This window comes from Cynocephalus volans, chromosome 12 (genome assembly GCF_027409185.1).
Source record: "Cynocephalus volans isolate mCynVol1 chromosome 12, mCynVol1.pri, whole genome shotgun sequence".
Classification (NCBI taxonomy): Eukaryota; Metazoa; Chordata; class Mammalia; order Dermoptera; family Cynocephalidae; genus Cynocephalus; species Cynocephalus volans.
The window spans coordinates 65,062,116-65,082,340 of record NC_084471.1 but is presented as its reverse complement, the minus strand read 5'-3'; the positions used below and the strand labels follow the sequence as shown (position 1 = coordinate 65,082,340).

Below are 20,225 nucleotides of genomic sequence, written 5' to 3'. Positions count from 1 at the left end.
AGTCAGGTCCCTTCACCTCATATCCGGCTGGGTATGGTTCAGCACATCCTTTGTAAACAACTTTTATACGAGTGGTGTAACTGTGCATGTGTGCCCATATACTCCTTGGCTCATTGCGTGTAAAAGGGAACAGCTCTGAACTGCTGGCCGGCAGAGCTTGCATTGGAATAAAGCATGTCTATCCTGTTATCTGCCGCCAGAATCTTTTTTCAACTACCTGACTCATGACCTGCACAGGATGGGGAAGAGGGGTCTGTGATCCAGCCTGACATTATGAAATATATTTCTGACTACTAGACAATATCACAAAGACAGCAGAAAAGACAGCTTGCAAAAAATAAACTGAAGGTTTTATAGCACATTTAATGTTTGGGTGTGCCTGGTGAATTAAGCTTGAGATACAATTTTGTCTATGACAGGCTATGTTCCCCATTTTATATTTTCACCTTTTATTCCCACATACAATAACCTTTTTATTTTCTTTCTTCAAATCTTCATCTATATATTTGGTATTTCAAAACATGGATGTGTGGAAGGGCAAACACATAGTAGGGCAATCTATACTGAATTCTCTGGAGACATAGTTTAAAGTAGTTTCTTTTAAATATATATTTTTTCTTTAAAAATATTTAGTACCTGGGAGAACACTTGTATAATACATAAATTAGTGATCCTTTGGGAAATAATGTTTTTGGATCTCATATACTCCTGAGAATTAATAATCTTCAGACATTTTCCTCCAGGACACAGAAAGCATAAAATCTCCATGAATCAAGAGTTGATTAACTTTATATGGCACTGTGAGTCATACTTAGAAAAAATTCAATATACAAATAAATTATACTACAAGTGAAATTTAACACAGTAGTCTAACTGCAATGAAATACCTAATCAAACCATTTCCGAGATTGCTGTATGTATGTTGAGAAGAAACAATCATGGAATGTGGGGTAGAGTCAGAACAATTCAAAGAGGAATGGAGTACCAGTGTACTCCACTAACCATGTTGATAAAAGTATCAAATGTTGAAGCACAAATGACTTTTTTCTGTAAGTCTGTGTCTATATAATTTCAAGATTTCTTTTGATTTTTAAGACAAATGCTTGCGTTTTAAAGTATGACTTCGCATACTGCTTTAGGACTCAAAAAGTAAAAATAATTCATATTTATAAAAGTTAAAGGTGATATTTTCACATTTGCTCTATTCTTATCATTAAGGCACTAACTTTTTTTCCTCCCAAACCTTTTAAGTTTTTATTGAAGGAAAATGATGAAATAAGACAAATGAAACAACGATAACTTAGAATTAAAAAGCTTTTTCACTTTAAAATTTACTTGATATTCACAATATCTAACACAACTAAGAAAAATTCAGTCCATAGGCCTGGCTTCTAATGGTGTCATAATGTGAACTTTATTTATTTATTTGTTTTTGTATCGGGAAACAGAAGTGTGTATGGTTGTTGAAGTAGAACAAGGAATGATGTAGCATGATACAATTCTGATTTAGGTGTTTTAGATATATGGATCCTTAAAGTTGGGCCATGGGGATAGTTTGTGTAAACAAAGGAAGTTTTATAATAGATTGCTTCACAGTTATCTGAACGTGAAAGAAATATCCAGGAAAAAGAACAGTCATTTCTTTTCACGTATGTATGTCTACTCTATTACCACAAATTGTTTTGATTAGCAGAATCGTACTTATTGTTTATAATGAAGTCATGTATGTACCCTTTACTTTGTTTCTGTTCAGGTTGTTTCCCCCCGTAGGAATACCTTGTTTCATTTCTTTGTCTCCTTCTAAGACCTATCTTGGAATCCAAATTCCCACCTGTAAACTTCTCTAGGTATTATTGGAAACAACTTATCTTTGTTCTTATGTGTTTATTTCTATTTATGTGTATGCCTTCTTAATAATAATGTATGTTTTAAAGGTTGGAAATATTATCTTGATATCCTCAAAACAAAAACAATGTCTTATATAATGTTCATCAGAAAAACTTAACCATTTTATGTGTTTGATGATGAAGGTACCTAGGAAAGATATTTTCCTTCCAGACATGACTAATTTCTCTGTTAAGAATTACACTACAGTCTGATATATAAATGCTTATACTTAATTTTGTATCTTTAAGAGGATGAATTTGGAAAATTTACTTTTTCAATCTTAATCCCAGATCTTCAATTTATTAGCTTCGTGAACCTGAGGAAATTTTGTTTCTTAAACTTACTCTCTCACTAAATATATAACAGATGTTGAAAAGAGTTATTTATTGTTAGTAGCTCTTTAATTGCTTCTTAGCTGGATATTTGAAAATCCTTTTGATAGGGAAATATATACCTCCTAAAACTTATTTCAACACTGTACTGTGGTTCACTATGCATTTGAAATTTACCAAACACTCCCCTTCTTTTTAGGCCATGCTGAACTCAAAAATGATCATGTTTTCAATCTCTATTTTAGACAAAGAGCAAAAACGTACGTATAGAGAATAGAACCATTGGTAGGCCTTTTCCTTCTTATAATTTTTACTTACTAATGCACATATTTTTAATCTTCCATTATTAGCAGAAGCTAAGCCTCATTTTCCTATTTCTAAAAATTCTTCTTATTTCTCTAGGTTTCTGTAAAGCTTAGTTGTTAATTTTCCTATCTCATACAATTTCCTTAACCTGTATTTATATATTTCTCTCTGCTTATACATACCTATATCTCACTTTTCACTTTACCTGGTCCATTCTCAGAATTAACTAACCTCGGAGGAAAACTGAAGTGGCTTGCTACTCACATGGATATTATCAGAGTGTTCCTGCTGGTCTGGTATCGGGTTACATTCTGAGAAGGGTAGAAGATGACAACAGATATTGACATGATGAAAACTCTAGTAAGAACAGCTAATGAAATTATTCCCTATGCCTCATATTCACTTATCTAAAATTAGATCTCATTAGCTATGAAAGAAATTGGGACAAGAATAAGGCATTTGAATTTGATTAATTGAGTAAAATGGCAAACGTTTACTTGCTGTGTTTATTGATGATGCGTAGGAGGGTATGTGTGGTAAATGCAAAATATAGACTGGTGAGCTTCAAATACATGGTATCGTTTTGGTTTTGGCATGCAAACTTTTAAAATTTTATTCAATTAAACATTTTTAATTCAACAGGAAATGACATGCCATCTCAACTCTTGTGTATTGTTATTAAGAGAAAAAAGAGCATTTTCTGTTCCTTAAGTTTCTTTAACTTTCCTCACACTAACTCACATAAATACAGTGAACAGTTACTACTATTATTTAAATCATGTTGTGGTATAATTGTAAATTAAATTTTAATTCTCTATCCAGATACTCTGGAAATACAAACTATTATTTTTTTCAGGCATAACCATCTTTAAAACATGAATGAGCACTATATTGCTCTACCTGAAACTTCACTTTCATCAATTTTAGCTTAACCACAAGTTATCACTGTTATTTTTCTATAGGCATTGTTATTATTTTTCTGTTCACACATGGTAAAAGTCAGAAGATCACAATGGGAAACCATACAAGAGTGACAGTGTTCATCCTAGCAGGTTTGACTGATGACCCGAAATGGAAAGTGGTGTTGTTTATCTTCCTGCTTCTCAACTATGTGCTAAGCGTCACTGGCAATCTCATCATCATCACACTCACCCTGGTGGACACTCAGCTTAAGACACCCATGTATTTTTTCCTTCGGAATTTTTCCTTCTTAGAAATTTCATATACTACCACATGCATCCCTAAATTGCTAGCTATTATGGCTACAGGGGACAAAACCATTTTCTATAATAGTTGTAGCACCCAAGTGTTTTTTGCCTTCCTTCTTGGAGCATCTGAATTTTACTTGCTGGCAGCTATGTCCTATGACCGCTACGTTGCCATCTGTAAGCCCCTGCATTACACAACCATCATGAACAGCAAGATCTGCACACAGCTCGTCCTCAGTTGTTGGCTTGCTGGGTTTTTTGTCATCTTTCCTCCACTCCTCTTAGGCCTAAGTCTTGATTTCTGTGCCTCCAACATTGTTGATCATTTCTACTGTGACACTACCCCCCTCCTGCAGATCTCCTGCACAGACACAAAGGTCCTCGAGATGATGGGATTCATCTCGGCTTTGGTGACACTCTTGGTCACACTGGTAATGGTGATAATATCATATGCCTATATTGCTCTGACAATTCTAAAAATTCCTTCTGCTAGTCAGAGGAAAAAGGCTTTTTCCACATGTTCTTCTCACATGATTGTCATATCCCTTTCTTATGGCAGCTGCATCTTCATGTATGCTAAACCATCAGTCAAACAACGAATATCTATTTCCAAGGGAATTTCGGTGCTTAATACCTCAGTTGCTCCACTTTTGAACCCTTTTATCTATACCTTACGGAACCAGCAAGTAAAAAAAGCTTTCATAAATATGATATACAGGATTATCTTTTTCTTTAAAAAATGAATTTTTTTAATTACATAAAAGAGATGAAGAAAGAAGTTTTGAGTATTATCAGTGTAGGCAGTAGTTGCTTCCAAAACATCATTTCCTAATTTTTTGCTTCCTTTCATTGTTTTAATGTGAATCTTTATATCTTTTTAAACCTTAATATTTTTACAAAAATCTTCAATCTTGAGAAGCTATTATTATTTTTATTCTCTATTAGGGGTGACTTTTTTCTCTTCCTAATTTCTTTTCCTCTGGATATCTTAAAGATATTGAGCTGAGTTTTTCAATATGTGTCTTTTATCTTTTTTGGAGTTCCAGAAAATCAAGACTATAAAATATTGTTTCATTTATATTATGTTTAATGTATCATACAACAGAAAGTTTATTATACTATTTTTTATTCGTGATCAAACACAACCAAATTAAAAGTAAGATGTATTTGTATTTTTTGCAATGCTACCAATTTATTGCTATATAGTCTATTTAAAGAAATTAAAGAAAATTGTTGCAGAGATTAGTCATCAGTGTTGATGCTCATCTTTGAAAATGCATATTAATATATACATAGTTGTTGTTTTAAAGCATATTTTCTAGAAACTATTCAGTTAATTTCTATTTGATAGAGTTACTTTTACAGATAATTTCAATTATGACTACAAGAAAATGTACAATCTTACTGGTTTATTTGAAAAATTAATGATTAAAAACAATATTTAACTGATGTTTTCATATCCCCTAATACTCCTTTTGAGTAACTTGGGATATTTCTGAAGCTATCTGGAAACAACTTGTGAATGATAGTTAAATAACAGCAATGTTAACTCACCTTATTTATTCTTTTTGGAAATTGTCCCATGTAAGTATAATCTATATATATATAGTAAGTGTGTGTATATATACATTTTTATAATATACATATACAGATTAACATAGATATAGATATAGACATATGCATACACCTCCTACCAGTGAAACCAGGATAGTGGAAGAATCACACACTTCTTTTCTACCTGTAGATTTTCTACCTGTAGGCCAGAATTAGGGAAATCTAAAATTAATGTCTCTGTGATACCCAGAACTAATAAAAAAAATTAAATATAATAGAAAAATATTTTCACAGATATACATACTGCTTCATAGTCTTTTAATAAATGTGTGTATATTAGTCTACTCTGCACTTTTTCATTTCATTTTTTTGAACTCTGGATCTTGATTTGACAAATAAAAAATGGTTAAAAAAATACTGTTAAAAGAAGCAGAATAAAATAGAGCCAAGAAGAAAAAAAGTATGTGGCATGTAACTGACTGAACAATTGTGCAGATTTCTGTAGAATTTGTAGAATGAATTGGATCTTAAAAGATAGTTGGGTTATCAGCATGACTTCAGGGAAAAGCATTTTTTAAACAATTGGTTCCATTTTTCTTGATCATTTGGGTATATATTTTTTTCCAATTTGAGAATGTATGCCTAGTGATTATATAGCATTATCTCACTTTTATAAATTTTAATAGCACAGAAAATGAAAAGGTATATGTAATACGCCACTTTTAGGCAATCTAATAAAAGTAAAACCTGAGGCTCTCTCAATATTCTGCTTTTTATTTTTATTTTTTAGTTCTTATATGTGCCAGCAAGGATCAGTTTGCTTAAAACATACCATCCAAGTTAAAATACTAATTTATTATTAAGCTATTCTGAAATCGTTTACATATTTAAAAGTTTCTGTCATCTACTAGTTACTGACCATAGAGGATGCTCTGTAACTCTCAATAAAGGTCTGGCACTTCTAAACTAAGCCTTGCCTATTTCCAGCTTTTCCCATTGTAGGCAGATTAAAGTTATATCACCTGTCCTCTGTGGTACGTCAGTTGGTGTATGACATAGAAAATATTAGAACCACTACCACTGGCCTCTGTACCCTTAATCCATATATAGTTAACTACATTGTTTTATTATTACTATTATTGGCCTTCAGCAAGTGAAACAGCTTCTTAAATACAGATACAACTTATTTCTTGAGAGAACTTTTGAAATGTTTATGTTGAAATGCTTTACTGCTCAGGTGAGGTAGGCTGGACAACAACTGTGGGATTAAAAATAAGACTTGTATCTTGTTGGCTACCCACGAAATTACAGGCACTTCTAAGTATTTTCTGAATGATGTGATTCTGGAAATAACGGTGTGATATAATTATTATTAGCACTATGCAGAGGGAAAAGATATGTATCAGTGAGGCTGAGACTGCTTTGAAAGACACAGAGCTAAAAAGAATAGTCAAAATTTAAGCTCATAAAGGCTTAGTTTTCATTACTCCAATTGTGGACTTTGGTGTCTTTTAAAGTTTATTTTAAGCCTGGACTCCAGTCATTCCTGAGCTGTTATAGGACATTTATGTTGATTGCATATTGAGCACTCAAGAATGAAGACTAAAAGGGTAATTAGTAGTATTACTTTTTTCCTGCTTGTTAGTATCCTTACTGAGAGCTCGCATACTCTTCTGCTTCCTAATTGCTTCCTCTCTGAAGATTAATAAGCTTGGGGCTGGCCAGTTAGCTCAGTTGGTTAGAGCACAGTGTTAAAACACCAAGGTCAAGGGTTTGGATCCAAGAACTGGGCAGCCACAAAATATATAGATAAATAAATAATAAAATAGATTTTAAAAGAAGATAAGTTAGCTTGTCCTGAACCCTCCAAGACCCGATTCAAATTCACTTTGCTTAACAACATTATATGTTTTTTCAAGGCAGAGTTACTTTATTCTTTGTGCAACTTCATTCATAGCACTTTATTTTGTGAGCAACTCAATGACATCTATCCCATGAAAGTTATTCTGTTTGCCAGTTGATTACTCATAAAATGAGCTATTTTGAGTTAATTTTTACATAATAAATTCTAATAGATATGTATTTCTTCATTTGATTATGTATGCAGATATATTTTGTTCATTCACCAAATCTTCTAGAATTGAAATAAAATATCTAGAATTGAAAGGCCTTTATTTGTTATTAAAAGAAAACTATCAAAACTTTCAAGCTTTGTCTCAAAATATATCTTAAATATTGGCCAATTAAACACCAATATAAAATCCCTTCTCCACCAAATAAAACTTTTTATTTGTAAATTTTTAATGAAAATATATGTTGATATTTTATTAAATCAAAAATAATTTAAGGTTAAGTCATATTATCATTAATCTTTGAACAGAGACTTTATAATGTATAGATCATTTTCTCATAAAAATAAGTTCTAGGCAGAAATCTAAACTTTTTCCTGAGCGTTTCAAAGTACATTATCCTGGATTTTACTGTATAGTTTCTATGGTTATTGCTCTCTTTTCCCTAAATATGTCACAACCCCTTTATTTAGATATTCTAACAAATCTGTATTCATTTTTAATTGTTGCTCATAATTTTAAAATTTCAGCTACAGATGCCATCTTTTCTTATGCTATTTACTGAGATTATTTTTATATCTCATAGTTGATATTATTTAATCAAAGCTCAATTGTGTTTTTCATTGTGATTGAAATACTTGCAATATTTTATTCCTAAAAAATGTCTATTTGCTTGTTTTTGAAACCTGATTATGGAAATCTTCATTGCCTACATCTGGCTTACCGCTGTCACTACCTTTCTACTTTACATTCTCTCCTCACATCTCTCTTATTGGTCCGTAAGCCACCAATTCACCAGCCCTTTTCTGCCTAACTCTACCTTTCCAAATTTATAAGTCTTCTATTTAGTCATTGTAATAAATCTCAGTACTATTTAGTACAGTCTCTCACTGCCTCTTATTAATGTAATTTCTTTGTATGGATTTAATGAGATATTGTTATCTGGTTTTCTCTGACCATATTGTTGGTTCTTTCTCCTTTCCTGTGCTGGATTCTCTTGTGATTGATTCCTAAATATTAGAATCTCTAAGCCTCCACGGCTCCATCTGAAACCCTTCTTGCTGCACTCTACTCACTTTCCCTAATGATGGATCACATCTAAATCCAAAGCATGTGTGTGTGTGTGTGTGTGTGTGTGTGTATAAAATGACTAAATGTGTATCAAAGGTATTGATGAATACTGAAATATAGATTGAAGAAGCTTGGAGAATACCAAGCAAAAACCATAGGCACATCAATTTTAAACCAATGAAAAACCAAGATAACGATAAAATCTTGATGGTAATCAGAGGGAAAAAAAACATATCATGTAGGAATAAATAAGAATAACAATCAGGGGTGTCTTCTCATGAAAAACAATTCAAGCCAAAAGGCAATGAAATGACAACCCAGAATTCTACATGCAAAAATGAAGGAGGAATAAAAACTTTCTCAGGTAAATTGAAACTGAGGGGATGCATTATCAGCACACCCACTCCACAAGAAATGTTCAAGAATTTCATTTTGGGAAAAACAAAATGATAAAGATCAGAAGCTTGAATTTTCTCAAAGTAATGGGGAGCTTCAAAACTAGAATGAAAGAAGTTAAACAGAATCTCTCTTCTTATTCTAATTTTTCTAAAATATAACCAACTGAAGCAACAATGGTATTAATATATTGGCTATTTTTAGTATGCATAAGGTGAAATGTATGGTAAAATGGCAGGTGGGAAGGATGAATTTGAAATATATGATCATAACTTCCTTACACTTCATGTGAAGTGTTATAATATTTTTGAGGTAGACCGATTATTTTTATTTTTGTTTTTATTTTGAATAAAAACATTATTTTGGTTATGAATATGCATGAGATACAAGGCTGATTGTTCCCCCTCGTGCTCTAGATGTGAAGACCAGATCCATACTGACAGCATGCCTGTTACTACAAATTGCAATTGTACCCCATCTCCCCCACCAGATTATCCCCAACTTCCCTCCCCCTCCATCCCCCACTCCACTTTGTATCCCTAGGTATATTCTCTCCCTCTGCAAGTCCAACACACCACTGTGGCCTTTCTTTCCTTCTTTCTTTCTCTCTTAGCTCCCACTTATGAGTGAGTACATGTGGTATTTATCCCTCTGTGCTTTGCTTATTTCACTCAACATAAGTTTCTCCAAGGTGACCCATGTTGTTGCAAATGGAAGAATTTCATTCTTTTTTATGGCAGAGTAGTATTCCATGGTGTATATATACCACAGTTTCCTTATCTAATCATCCATCCATGGACATTTAGGTTGGTTGCATATCTTGGCTGTTGTAAACAGAGCTGTGATGAACATGGGAGTGCAGATATCCCTTCAACATGATGATTTCCATTCCTCTGGGTATATACCCAAAAGAGGGATTGCTGGATCATATGGAAGATCTATCTATGGTTGTTTGAGAAACCTCCTTACTGTTTTCCATAATGGCTGTACTAACTTACAGTCCCACCAACAGTGGAGGAGTGTTCCCTTCTCTCCACACCCTTGATGTTGAGCATTTTTTCATGTACCTGTTGGCCATTTTTATGTCTTTTTAGATGTATGTTTGGAACCACTGGGCAAATGAAAGAAGATTTTAAGATTACTCAAATAAATGTGGGAGAGGGAACAAATCTTCCTTATGGAAGAATTCCAGATAAGTCAATTCTCTCTCTTCCATGAAGTAAGGCTTAATTACCTTCTTCCTGTCCTTAGATGTAGGCTGTTTTAGTGACTGGTTTCCGAGAAGAGATTACAGAAAAGAAAAAAATATGGACTTAAAAAAAATATATTAACAGTGACTTTGTACTCACTGACCAAACACTCCCAATCCTTCCCTCCCTTTTTCCCCTCCCAGCCTCTGGCAACCACAATTCTACTATTTACTTGTATGAGGTCAACTTTTTTAGATTTCACAGATGAGTGAGATTATGCCCTGTTTGTCTTTCTGTGCCTGGCACACTTTGCTTAACATAACGTCCTCCAGTTCCTCTATATTGGTGCTAATGATAGTACTTCATCCTTTTTTATGGCTGAATAGCAGTCCATTATGTAAATAAATCACATTTTATTTATCTTAGATTGGAGAAATAAGTTCTAGTGTTCCAATACACAGAGCAGTGACCACCATTGACAATGATATATATTTCAAAATAGTAAGGAGGGAGGATTTTAAATGTTCTCACCCCTAAGAAATGATAAATACCTGACCAATTTAGCCAATTACCCTGATTTGACTATTACGCATGGTATGTGCACTGTACCCCACAAATATGTATAAATATTAGGTAAATTTTAAAATATTTTAAATTTAAAAGTATTAATATGATAAGTGATGTTGATACCATTTACCCCCATACAAAATGATGAGAAGGGCACTTCATCATTGTTGTATTCTTTTCTAAAATACATAACCTTAATATTATCATCCCAAAGAGGAGAGCATATACAAATTGAGGAACCGTTTACAAAATAATTGAAAAGTACTTCTCCAGAGTGACAAGGTGATGAAAAATAAGGAAAGACTGAGAAATGATAAAAAAAAAAACCTGAGAAGACTAAGGAGATTTCATAATTAAATGAAAAATGGTATCCTTCATGGATCTTGTAATAGAAAAAGAAAATTAGTGAGAACACTAATGAAATACAGATAAATTCAGAACTTTAGTTAATAGTAATATGCCAGTGCTTATTTACTTGTTTTTGGTTTGTGTGTTTTCACTTTTGAGAATAACACAAGATATTTACATTAGTAAAAACTGGGTAATTTTCACCAGATAAAAAACTTTACTGAAAAACGAACTCCCCCACTCCCCACCAAAGTAAAAAAACAAAATAAACAAACAGACAAAAACTACTATGTCTACTTGCTATCATTAGAGAGCAAAAGTAACATTTAGGATTTGAGAAGCTAAGGATTTGGAGAGAGGAATACTTAATAAGAAGATTCCATATTCTCCACAACTTTTCTGCTACAGCCTATTGCTCTTTCTTATGTAGAACATGGTAATTGAGCATAAAACAGTGCATCATTGCTTTCTTCTCTCTCATGGGCGTAAGGAGAATCAAATTGGAATTTAGAATTATGAGTACAGCTAGGGTTTGAATTAAAAAGATTCTATATAAAATAAAAGGGAAGATAAATGAACCTGGCATTTTGCAGTGTTTTTTCTTCTAAACACATTTGATAAATCTTAAACTGCAAGCAATGAAAGACTGAGACCACAACTACAGAGCAGTGGCTAACTGGAGAAGAATCTAAGAAGAAATTTCTGCTGCCTCCTAGTCTCTGAAGACAAAAATTTGACACTTTATGATTTGCCAAAGTAGAGGAGCCTGGATAAATACTCAGGTTTTTGGTTGAGAGGTCTGAAATCTTGCACCCTAAGGATAAGCACAATGAATTCATCATTTCTCAAAAAGCATGGAACATAGACTTGAATGATATCATTCCTTGTTGTGATCAAGGTTAAATTTGCCTTTATTCTGTCTGTGTGCCACAATAAGTTTAGTCCTATTTGGAAAAATAAACTATTATGCAGAACATTTAATATTTGCATACACCGTTTTGAGCATACAGTAAAAAATTTACACACAGCTACAAAAAATTTTTAGAGCAGCCTTATTCATAATTGCCAAAACTTGGAAGCAATGAAGATGCCTTTCAGTGGGTGAAAAAAATAAATAAACTGTGGTACAAACAGACAATAAAATACTTTTCAAGGCTAAAAGAAATGAGCTCTCAAGCTATGAAAAGACATGGAGGAAATAGTGCATATAACTAAGTGAACAATGTTAATCTGAAAAGCCCACATAATTTATAATTCCAGCTATAGGACATTCTGTAGAAGTCAAACCTATGCAGACAGTAAAAAGAACAATAGCTGCCAGAGATTAGAGGGGAAAGAGGGATGAATAGGTAGTGCACAGAGAATTTCTAGGGCACTGAAATTACTACACTTTCTGACACTATAGGGTGGTATAAGTCATTAAACATTTGTCCAAACCCATAAAATGTATAAAACGTAATTGAACCTTAATATAAGCTATGCTCTTTGAGTTATAATGATGTACCACTGTAGTTCCATCAATTGTATCAAATGTCCCACTCCAGTGGGGGATTTTAATGATTGGGGAGGTTACAAGTGGGGGGAGGGATAGGAGTTTTGGGGATATATCTGTACCTTCTGTTCACTTTTTCTTCCTTTCAAATTACCAATTTCAGAGCTAATACTGAACTAAAAAATAAAGTCTATCCAAAAAAAAAAAAAAAAAAATGATCCCCAACTTGACAATGTTGGATCTCTCATGAGTAGATTTATGCCCTGTGTGGGGGATAGTGTGTGAGCTCTCACTGTATTAGTTCCCATGAGAGCTGGTTGTTTAAAAGACCCTGGCACCTCCCCCCTACCTCTCGCACTTCCTTTTGCCATGTTACTGCTTGCACCCATGGGCTGGCCTGCCATTTTCCATCAGCCCGAGGCCCACGTCGGATGCAGCTCTTCAGAATCATAAGGCAGATAAACAAACCTCTGTTCTTTATATACTAACCAGGCTCAGGTTTTCTGTTACAGAAACACAAAAATGGACTAATACAGGTAGTATGGACATTTTCATGTTAATTGATCCAATCCAAGAGCATGGAATGTGTTTCCATCTTTTTCTGTCTTCTTTAATTTCTTTCAGTAGTGATTTGTAGTTCTCATCATAGCGATCTTTCACCTCCTTGGTTCAATTGATTCCTAGGTTTTTCTTTTTGTTTGTTTTTGTTTTTGTTTTTGGTGACTATTGTAAGTGGGCTTACTTTCTTGATTTCTCTTTCAGTTAGCTCATTATTGGAGAATATAAACACAATTGATTTGGGGGCCTTAATTTTGTATCTTGCAACATTACTGAAATTATTAATCAGCTCTATGAGTTTTTTTGAAGACTGTTTAGGTTTTCCTATATATAGGATCATGTTATCTGTAAACAGGGACAGTTTGAATTCAACTTTTCCAATCTGGATGCCCTTAATTTCTTTGTCTTGTCTGATTGCTCTGGCTACTACTTCCAATGCTATGTTAAATAGGAGTGATGAGAGTGGGCATCCTTGTTTTGTTCCTGTTCTTAGGGCAAAGATTTTAGTTTTTCCCCATTTAGTGTGATATTCTCAGTGGGCTTGTTGTAGATGGTTTTTATTATGTTGAGATACTTTCCTTGTATACCTAATTTGCTGAGAGTCTTTATCATGAAGAGATGTTGAATTTTGTTGAATGCTTTTTCTGCATCTCTCAAGGCGATCATATGGTTTTTATTCTTGATTTTGTTGATGTGGTATGTCACATTTATTGACTGTGTATGTTGAACCATCCTTGCATTCCTGAGATGAATCCCACTTGATTGTGGTGTATAATTTTTTTGATGTGTTGCTGTATTTTGGTTGCTAGTACTTTTTTGAAGATTTTTGTGTCTGTGTTCATAAGATATATTAGCCTGTAGTTTTCTTTTATTCTATCTTCGTTATGGTATCAAGATGATGCTGACCTCAATTACAAGCAAACCTCTGAACTCTATACAAATACATGAAAATTAAAGAACAGTTTCCTGAATGACATATGGGTCCAAGAAGAAATTAAACAGGAAATCAAAAAATTTCTAGAAACCAAGGAAAATAAAGACACATCCTGTCAATACCTGTGGGATATTGCAAAAGCAGTGCTAAAAGGGAATTTTATAGCAATGAGTGCTTATATTAAAAAAAAGAAAGATTTCAAATAAACAACCTAATGCTACAACCCAAAGAACTAGAAAAACAAGAACAATACAATCCCACAGTTAGTAAATGGAAAGAAAAAATTAAGAGCAGAGCAGAGCTAAATGATATAGAGACCCACAAAATGATACAAAAGATTGATGAAATAAAAAGGTATTTGGTTTTTTTTTGTTGTTGTTGTTGTTGTTGTTTTTTTTTTTTTTGAGAAGATAAAATAGACAAACCACTAGCTAGGTTAACAAAAAAAAAAAAAAAAAAAAAAAAAAGAAGAGAGAAGACCCAAATTACAAAAGTCAGAAATGAAAAAGGAGACATTATAACTGATACCATAGAAATACAAAAAAAAAGAAAAGAAAAGAAAAGAAAAGAGAGACTGTTACAACCAACAATAGGCCAACAAATTTGAAAACTTGAAGGAAACAGATAAATTTCAGTTCACATGCAAACTACCAAGACCGAACCAAAAATAAATAGAAAACGTGAACAGACCAATAATAAACAAAGAGATTGAAGCAGTAATCAGCAGTTTCCCAACAAAGAAAAGTCCGGGAATGGATGGCTTTGCTGCTGAATTCTACCAAACCTTTAAAGAGAAACTAACACCAAATTCTCCTCAAACTATTCCAAAAAATTAAAACAGAGGCAACTCTCCCAAACTCATTTTATGAGGCCAGAGTCACCTTGATACTAATCTTTTTCATGTGAAAGTAACAAAGTTTCTTACTGGAGAAATTATCCCGGCAGATTTTCTCACATTGACTCCAGACTGTGAAAAAAATCACTATTGCATATTTTCTAGATCTTAAAAACAAACACTTGGGATATTTTTTCTACTTAAATAGTGCTTTCTGATTAGCAGGCCTTATGGAAAATTTATTTCTATCTTCTTTTGTTTTGTAATTTCAATAGATTCCATAGGGAAATTTTTCTTTTCTATTTTGTTTTGTAATTTCAATAGATTCCCTTGTGTCTTTATGGAGCAAAAAGATAAAACTGTAACTGTAGCTTTCTTAGAATTATAAGATATGTTAAATTATTCTAGTTTAAAACTTTTTCCCCACAGATTTTAAACTTTGGTATTAGGTCTAGTTAAATACTAATTAAAACATTTTAAAAACATCAATCAGGAAAGGATGATATAAATACATTAATATTCTTCAGTGTCTGAACTCTGAGATGTGCAGTGAAGATGAATTTAAGTGAAAATGGTTAGTATTTTGAAATATTAATAATTTTTACATTTCATCGTTAGTTGAATCCTTCCAAAGAAAATTTGGTATATAACATCAATATTATATACCAAGTCAAACAATATCTTGAGATGAATATACCCTTAACTTAGCCTTTGTAATCTACCATGTACCATAACAGAAAGACAAATCCAATATACACTGTTCAAGGTAAGATAATTTTTAATTTATCTTTTTATGAAACAGAAATTAGGGCATAGCTTTGCAATTCCAAGTCAGGAAATTAATTTTCCTTAAATTGTCTTATTTTATCTATTTCATTTGATGGACAAGTAAAAATTCATATATATATATATGTGTGTGTATATATATACTATATATGTAATAGCATGTATTTTTTGATATACAAATGAGTCTCTAATTTATTTTCTTTACCTCTATGAGCCTGTAGTTCCATTGGATGAATTGAGAAGGGGAAATGAGAGAACAGCTATTGTTTACATTTTCAGGAAATGTAATAAAAATATTTACATCAGGCTCAAGGGTAAAGGTAGTTATTGTGTTTAACAAAACTCAGAAGATTATGATTGGTAGAACCAAATGATGAAATTAAGAAACAATGTCTTACCAGTATATTTAGTCTACCATATAATATATATTACACAGGCAATACATAAACAAGATATATTTATATATTATTACATTCCATGTAATAATATACTTCTGTTATAATATATGTAAGTATCATAATAATGCATATGCATATACATTACATATATATTTTATTATAATAGAAGAATAGTGACTAATGGAAAAACAAAAGCAATAAAAATAGAAATATTTTAGGTTGTAAGCACTATTATACATACATTAACATGTTATTCATGTAAGATATAAAAATTAAGACTGGTAGTAAGCAATTACATATGTTTGAGACAAAGATTCTAAGGATTCAGTAGTTTTAAAAAGAATATGTGCAAAGCAAAGAATTTCAAGTTATCTAGAAAAGCAGAGGAGTATAAATTAAAAATTTTAATCAAAAAGAAAAAATCACTATGTGGCATTTAGTTTTTCCTATCATAGTTTATATATTAAGAAAGAGAAACAAGAATATATATAAAAAAAAGCCCTTTTAAATTTTGCCTAGCAATTCTGAGAATTGGCAAACAAAAAATTGTTTCCTTAGTTGGAAGAAAATAATTAACAAAAACAAATTATAATTAGTAAAAATAAAATATAACTGCAATACTTGTCAATGACAAGAACTGCGACTACTGGTTAAAATCACTTTACATTAGAAATAAAGAGGCATAGCTTTTTACTGTATTTGCACAAGAAAGAAATAGGGACCATTAAAAATAGAATAAAGAATAAGTGAAGATAAAATAAAGATGGACCAATTTTCTTTTTTGTTTGTTTTATTCCTATCATTCAGAATTAGACATTGTCAATGACTTACTGGAAAGTTATTTATGTATTGAATCAAAAAGCCAATGATAAAGTATAAGAATAGGCAAGCAAATGGAGTTAGAAAAACTGAAGGAAAGTGATACCAAAAAAAGGTAAGTAAAGGAAATACGAAATGGAACCTGGTGAATGAATATCTTAAGTAACCAACTCCTTGAGGTGTTAGCTAAATTCAGAAATTTGAAAATACTAAATATTTAAACAGCCTATTGGGATGAAGTGTTTGAAATATGGATCATAGGTTAACATGAACAAAGTGATGGAACAGCACTGCAAACTGATAAGCCTGTAAAGTGATATGTAGGATTTATTCAACTCTGGACAAGAGAAGATCTCCCCATTCTTACAAACATGACAAACAGGACTGGTGAATTGGATATGTTCATTTTGATGAACTCTTACTTGATTGGGGAAAACATGTGCATGTATACAAGTTTCTAAATACGAAAATTTTTGTGACTGAGAGTGAAGAAACATCTTTTCTTACTCAGGATATTAGTTCTTATTTTCTGCAGATTTAATATGAAAAAAAGAGAAATGAAGAACCAGTCGACGGAGACAGACTTCATTCTGCTTGGACTGACAGATGACCCTCTGCTACAAATTGTGATTTTCCTGTTTCTATTTTTCAATTACATATTGAGCCTGATGGGGAACTTAACCATCCTCCTCCTCACCCTGCTGGATCCCCACCTCAAGACGCCAATGTACTTCTTCCTCCGAAATTTCTCCTTCTTGGAAATTTTATTCACAACAGTCTGCATTCCACGATTCTTGATAAGCATTCTGACTGGAGACAAAACAATTTCCTACAATGATTGTGCAACTCAATTATTCTTTTTTATTCTATTAGGAGTAACAGAGTTTTACCTCCTGGCTGCCATGTCCTATGACCGCTATGTTGCCATCTGCAAACCGCTGCATTACCCAATCATCATGAACAGCAAAGTGTGCTACCAACTTGTGCTCAGCTCCTGGGTATCTGGATTCCTCATTACCTTTCCCCCTTTGATCATGGGACTCAAGCTGGATTTCTGTGCTTCCAAAACTATTGATCACTTCCTATGTGACACTTCTCCTGTCCTGCAGATCTCTTGCACAGATACACGTTTCATAGAATTGATGGCTTTTGTCTTAGCTGTGGTGACACTTGTCATCACATTGTTCTTAGTGGTCCTCTCCTACACACACATCATCAAAACCCTTCTAAAATTCCCTTCTGTCCAACAACAAAAAAAGGCCTTTGCCACCTGCTCGTCACACATGGTTGTTGTCTCTATTACTTATGGGAGTTGTATCTTCATGTATCTGAAACCATCAGCAAAGGAAAGGGTGACTGTAACTAAAGGTGTAGCTGTGCTCAATACCTCTGTTGCCCCTTTACTCAATCCCTTTATTTACACCCTAAGGAACCAGCAGGTGAAAGAATCTCTTAAGAATATCCTTCAAAGATATTGTTATTTTCAAAACAGTGAGACAAAATTTGGACATAAATAACATGTTGTTGAAAGATGGATGGGAAAATGAATACAATTTTTATTCACATTAGCTCTGATATACAATTTCTCCCCTTGAGTATTTACATAATGTTTGATTTACTAAGTCTTTGCTCTCTACACTCCTCTGTGTTTCTTATTCTGAGTAGATCTTCCAACTCTCTAGTGGTAGACTGCCTTCTTCAACACAGAATATTAAATTCCATTTCACACAGAAATATTTGTTCTCATAAATGACAGTTTTATTTACTGAATGCTTTGACAAGTGGACCTTGCTAAGTAACTTAGATAGTTATTTCAATATATGTGTGTTAATTGCTAAGCATTGTATCTGCTCTTAAGTATTTTGCATTGCCAAATCTGTCAGAGACAACAAGAGAACTTGGTAATTATTTTATAATGTAGTTGATGTGATAGAAAAGAGGTAGAAAATATCTGATTAATTTTAAAGATCAAAGTAGCCTTCCAAGAGGAATCATCACTTATGATGAACCTTGAAATATGAATTAAAAATTATAGGTCAAGGGTGCTGTAATCAGAGGTCTAAAGTATACAAAAGGATTGAGATTCTACTGCATAGTTTTACCTAGAGAGTTATAATGATTAAGAATCATTATGTTTGTAAATATTATCAGTTTTTGACTTGGGTAAATGTAATTGAACTCTAGGCTTTGGTTCTAATTGGCTATATTGCTTTATAGTCTCTGATGTTTATAAGTGATAGTAACCCAAGAAGGGTATAATTTATTTATATCTGGATTTGAGGAACTTTCCATATATTTAAAATAATTCATAAACTAAAAGTTTCCTAATCAATCTTGCTGTCTCAACTTTCACAAAATTAATTGAGTATATCTTATGGACAATAACATACAATCATTTTAAACCAATGCATTTGGATACATATTCACTTCCATGTAACAATAAAGATAGAGAACGTTTATATCATAGTCAATAGTTCTCTTTGCCTCTTCCCAGTCATTCCCCTGCTGCAGCCCCATCTGCCACTGAATGGAGGCACCAGAGTAATTTCAGTCACTATAGATTAGTTGTGCCTATTCTGGAATTTCCCATAAAAGAAAGCAAAGTGTGAAATTTGTTGGACTTTTCTACCCAGCATAATACTTTTGAAGTTCACCCATGGTGTTGCATGTATCTATACTTCATTTCTTTTTGTGATGTCTTTTAGAAGAATATGTGTCCTTTGTCACATTTACATTCATTACAATGCTTTGGTATTTTTACTCTCTGAGGAATTTCTCCACAAGACTGAACCATTTACTTTGATCAAAGTAAAAAGTGAACACATTTCATACTGTGAAATGCCAACCCCTGAAAGCCTCTATCCCCTCATAATGTCTTTTAGAAATAAGGTGTTTACCAAAGGGGAATTAACCAGGAGGGGTCGTTCCCCTGTATTTTGGTGACTCTATTCCTCAATTCCTATTGTCCAAGGCAGTGGAGCTTCAGAAACTGTCCCAAGAGGAAATAAGAACAATACATGAGAAGGAACATCATTCCCCATTTTGTTGTTCATTGTAGGGGCCATCTCAGCCTCAAATTAACTCCTTGTAACTTCACTTTTATGTAGCAGACTCCAAGACTCAACCTGCTTTTGAAGAACCGGGGAAGCAGAAGTTTGAAGACTAGACAGAATCTTGAGGAAACTGATACTAAAGATTTCAAGTTGAAACCTGCAGAGAATGGTTTAGAAAAGCTTAGCAGCAATGGCAGTGACTTTCATTAATTTCTGAGAAAGTGCTTCCTAGTAATCCTAGCAGTAGAGCAGGTAGTTTCTAAACACTTAGTGAGAAGCTACTGTGGATCTCACCTCTGCTCACCAATCTGACCACAAACACCTCTGGAGAATAATAGTCTCTGCTTCTTTCAACTTCTACATTTTGCACAAAGTCTTCTCACAACAAACTGTAAGTTAGAGCCATATTGAATAGGGAACTC

General features: G+C 33.0%; 2 protein-coding genes across 2 annotated transcripts; both read left to right on the top strand.

The window, feature by feature from the left end:
* The first annotated feature begins 3,537 nt into the window (after positions 1-3,537).
* LOC134360667 (olfactory receptor 6C74-like) lies at positions 3,538-4,476 on the top strand. Its single transcript, XM_063075331.1, has one exon. The coding sequence runs from the start codon at positions 3,538-3,540 to the stop codon at positions 4,474-4,476; it is 939 nt and encodes a 312-aa protein (XP_062931401.1).
* A 12,795-nt stretch (positions 4,477-17,271) lies between these two features.
* On the top strand, positions 17,272-18,267 carry LOC134360617 (olfactory receptor 6C6-like). Its single transcript, XM_063075230.1, has one exon. It carries the CDS (start codon positions 17,293-17,295, stop codon positions 18,265-18,267), a length of 975 nt encoding a protein of 324 aa, XP_062931300.1. The 5' UTR covers positions 17,272-17,292.
* The last annotated feature ends 1,958 nt before the right edge of the window (positions 18,268-20,225 follow it).

Coding starts and splice junctions, on each gene's coding strand:
- LOC134360617 (XM_063075230.1), top strand. CDS start 17,293: ATGAAAAAAAGAGAAATGAAGAACCAGTCGACGGAGACAGACTTCATT.
- LOC134360667 (XM_063075331.1), top strand. CDS start 3,538: ATGGGAAACCATACAAGAGTGACAGTGTTCATCCTAGCAGGTTTGACT.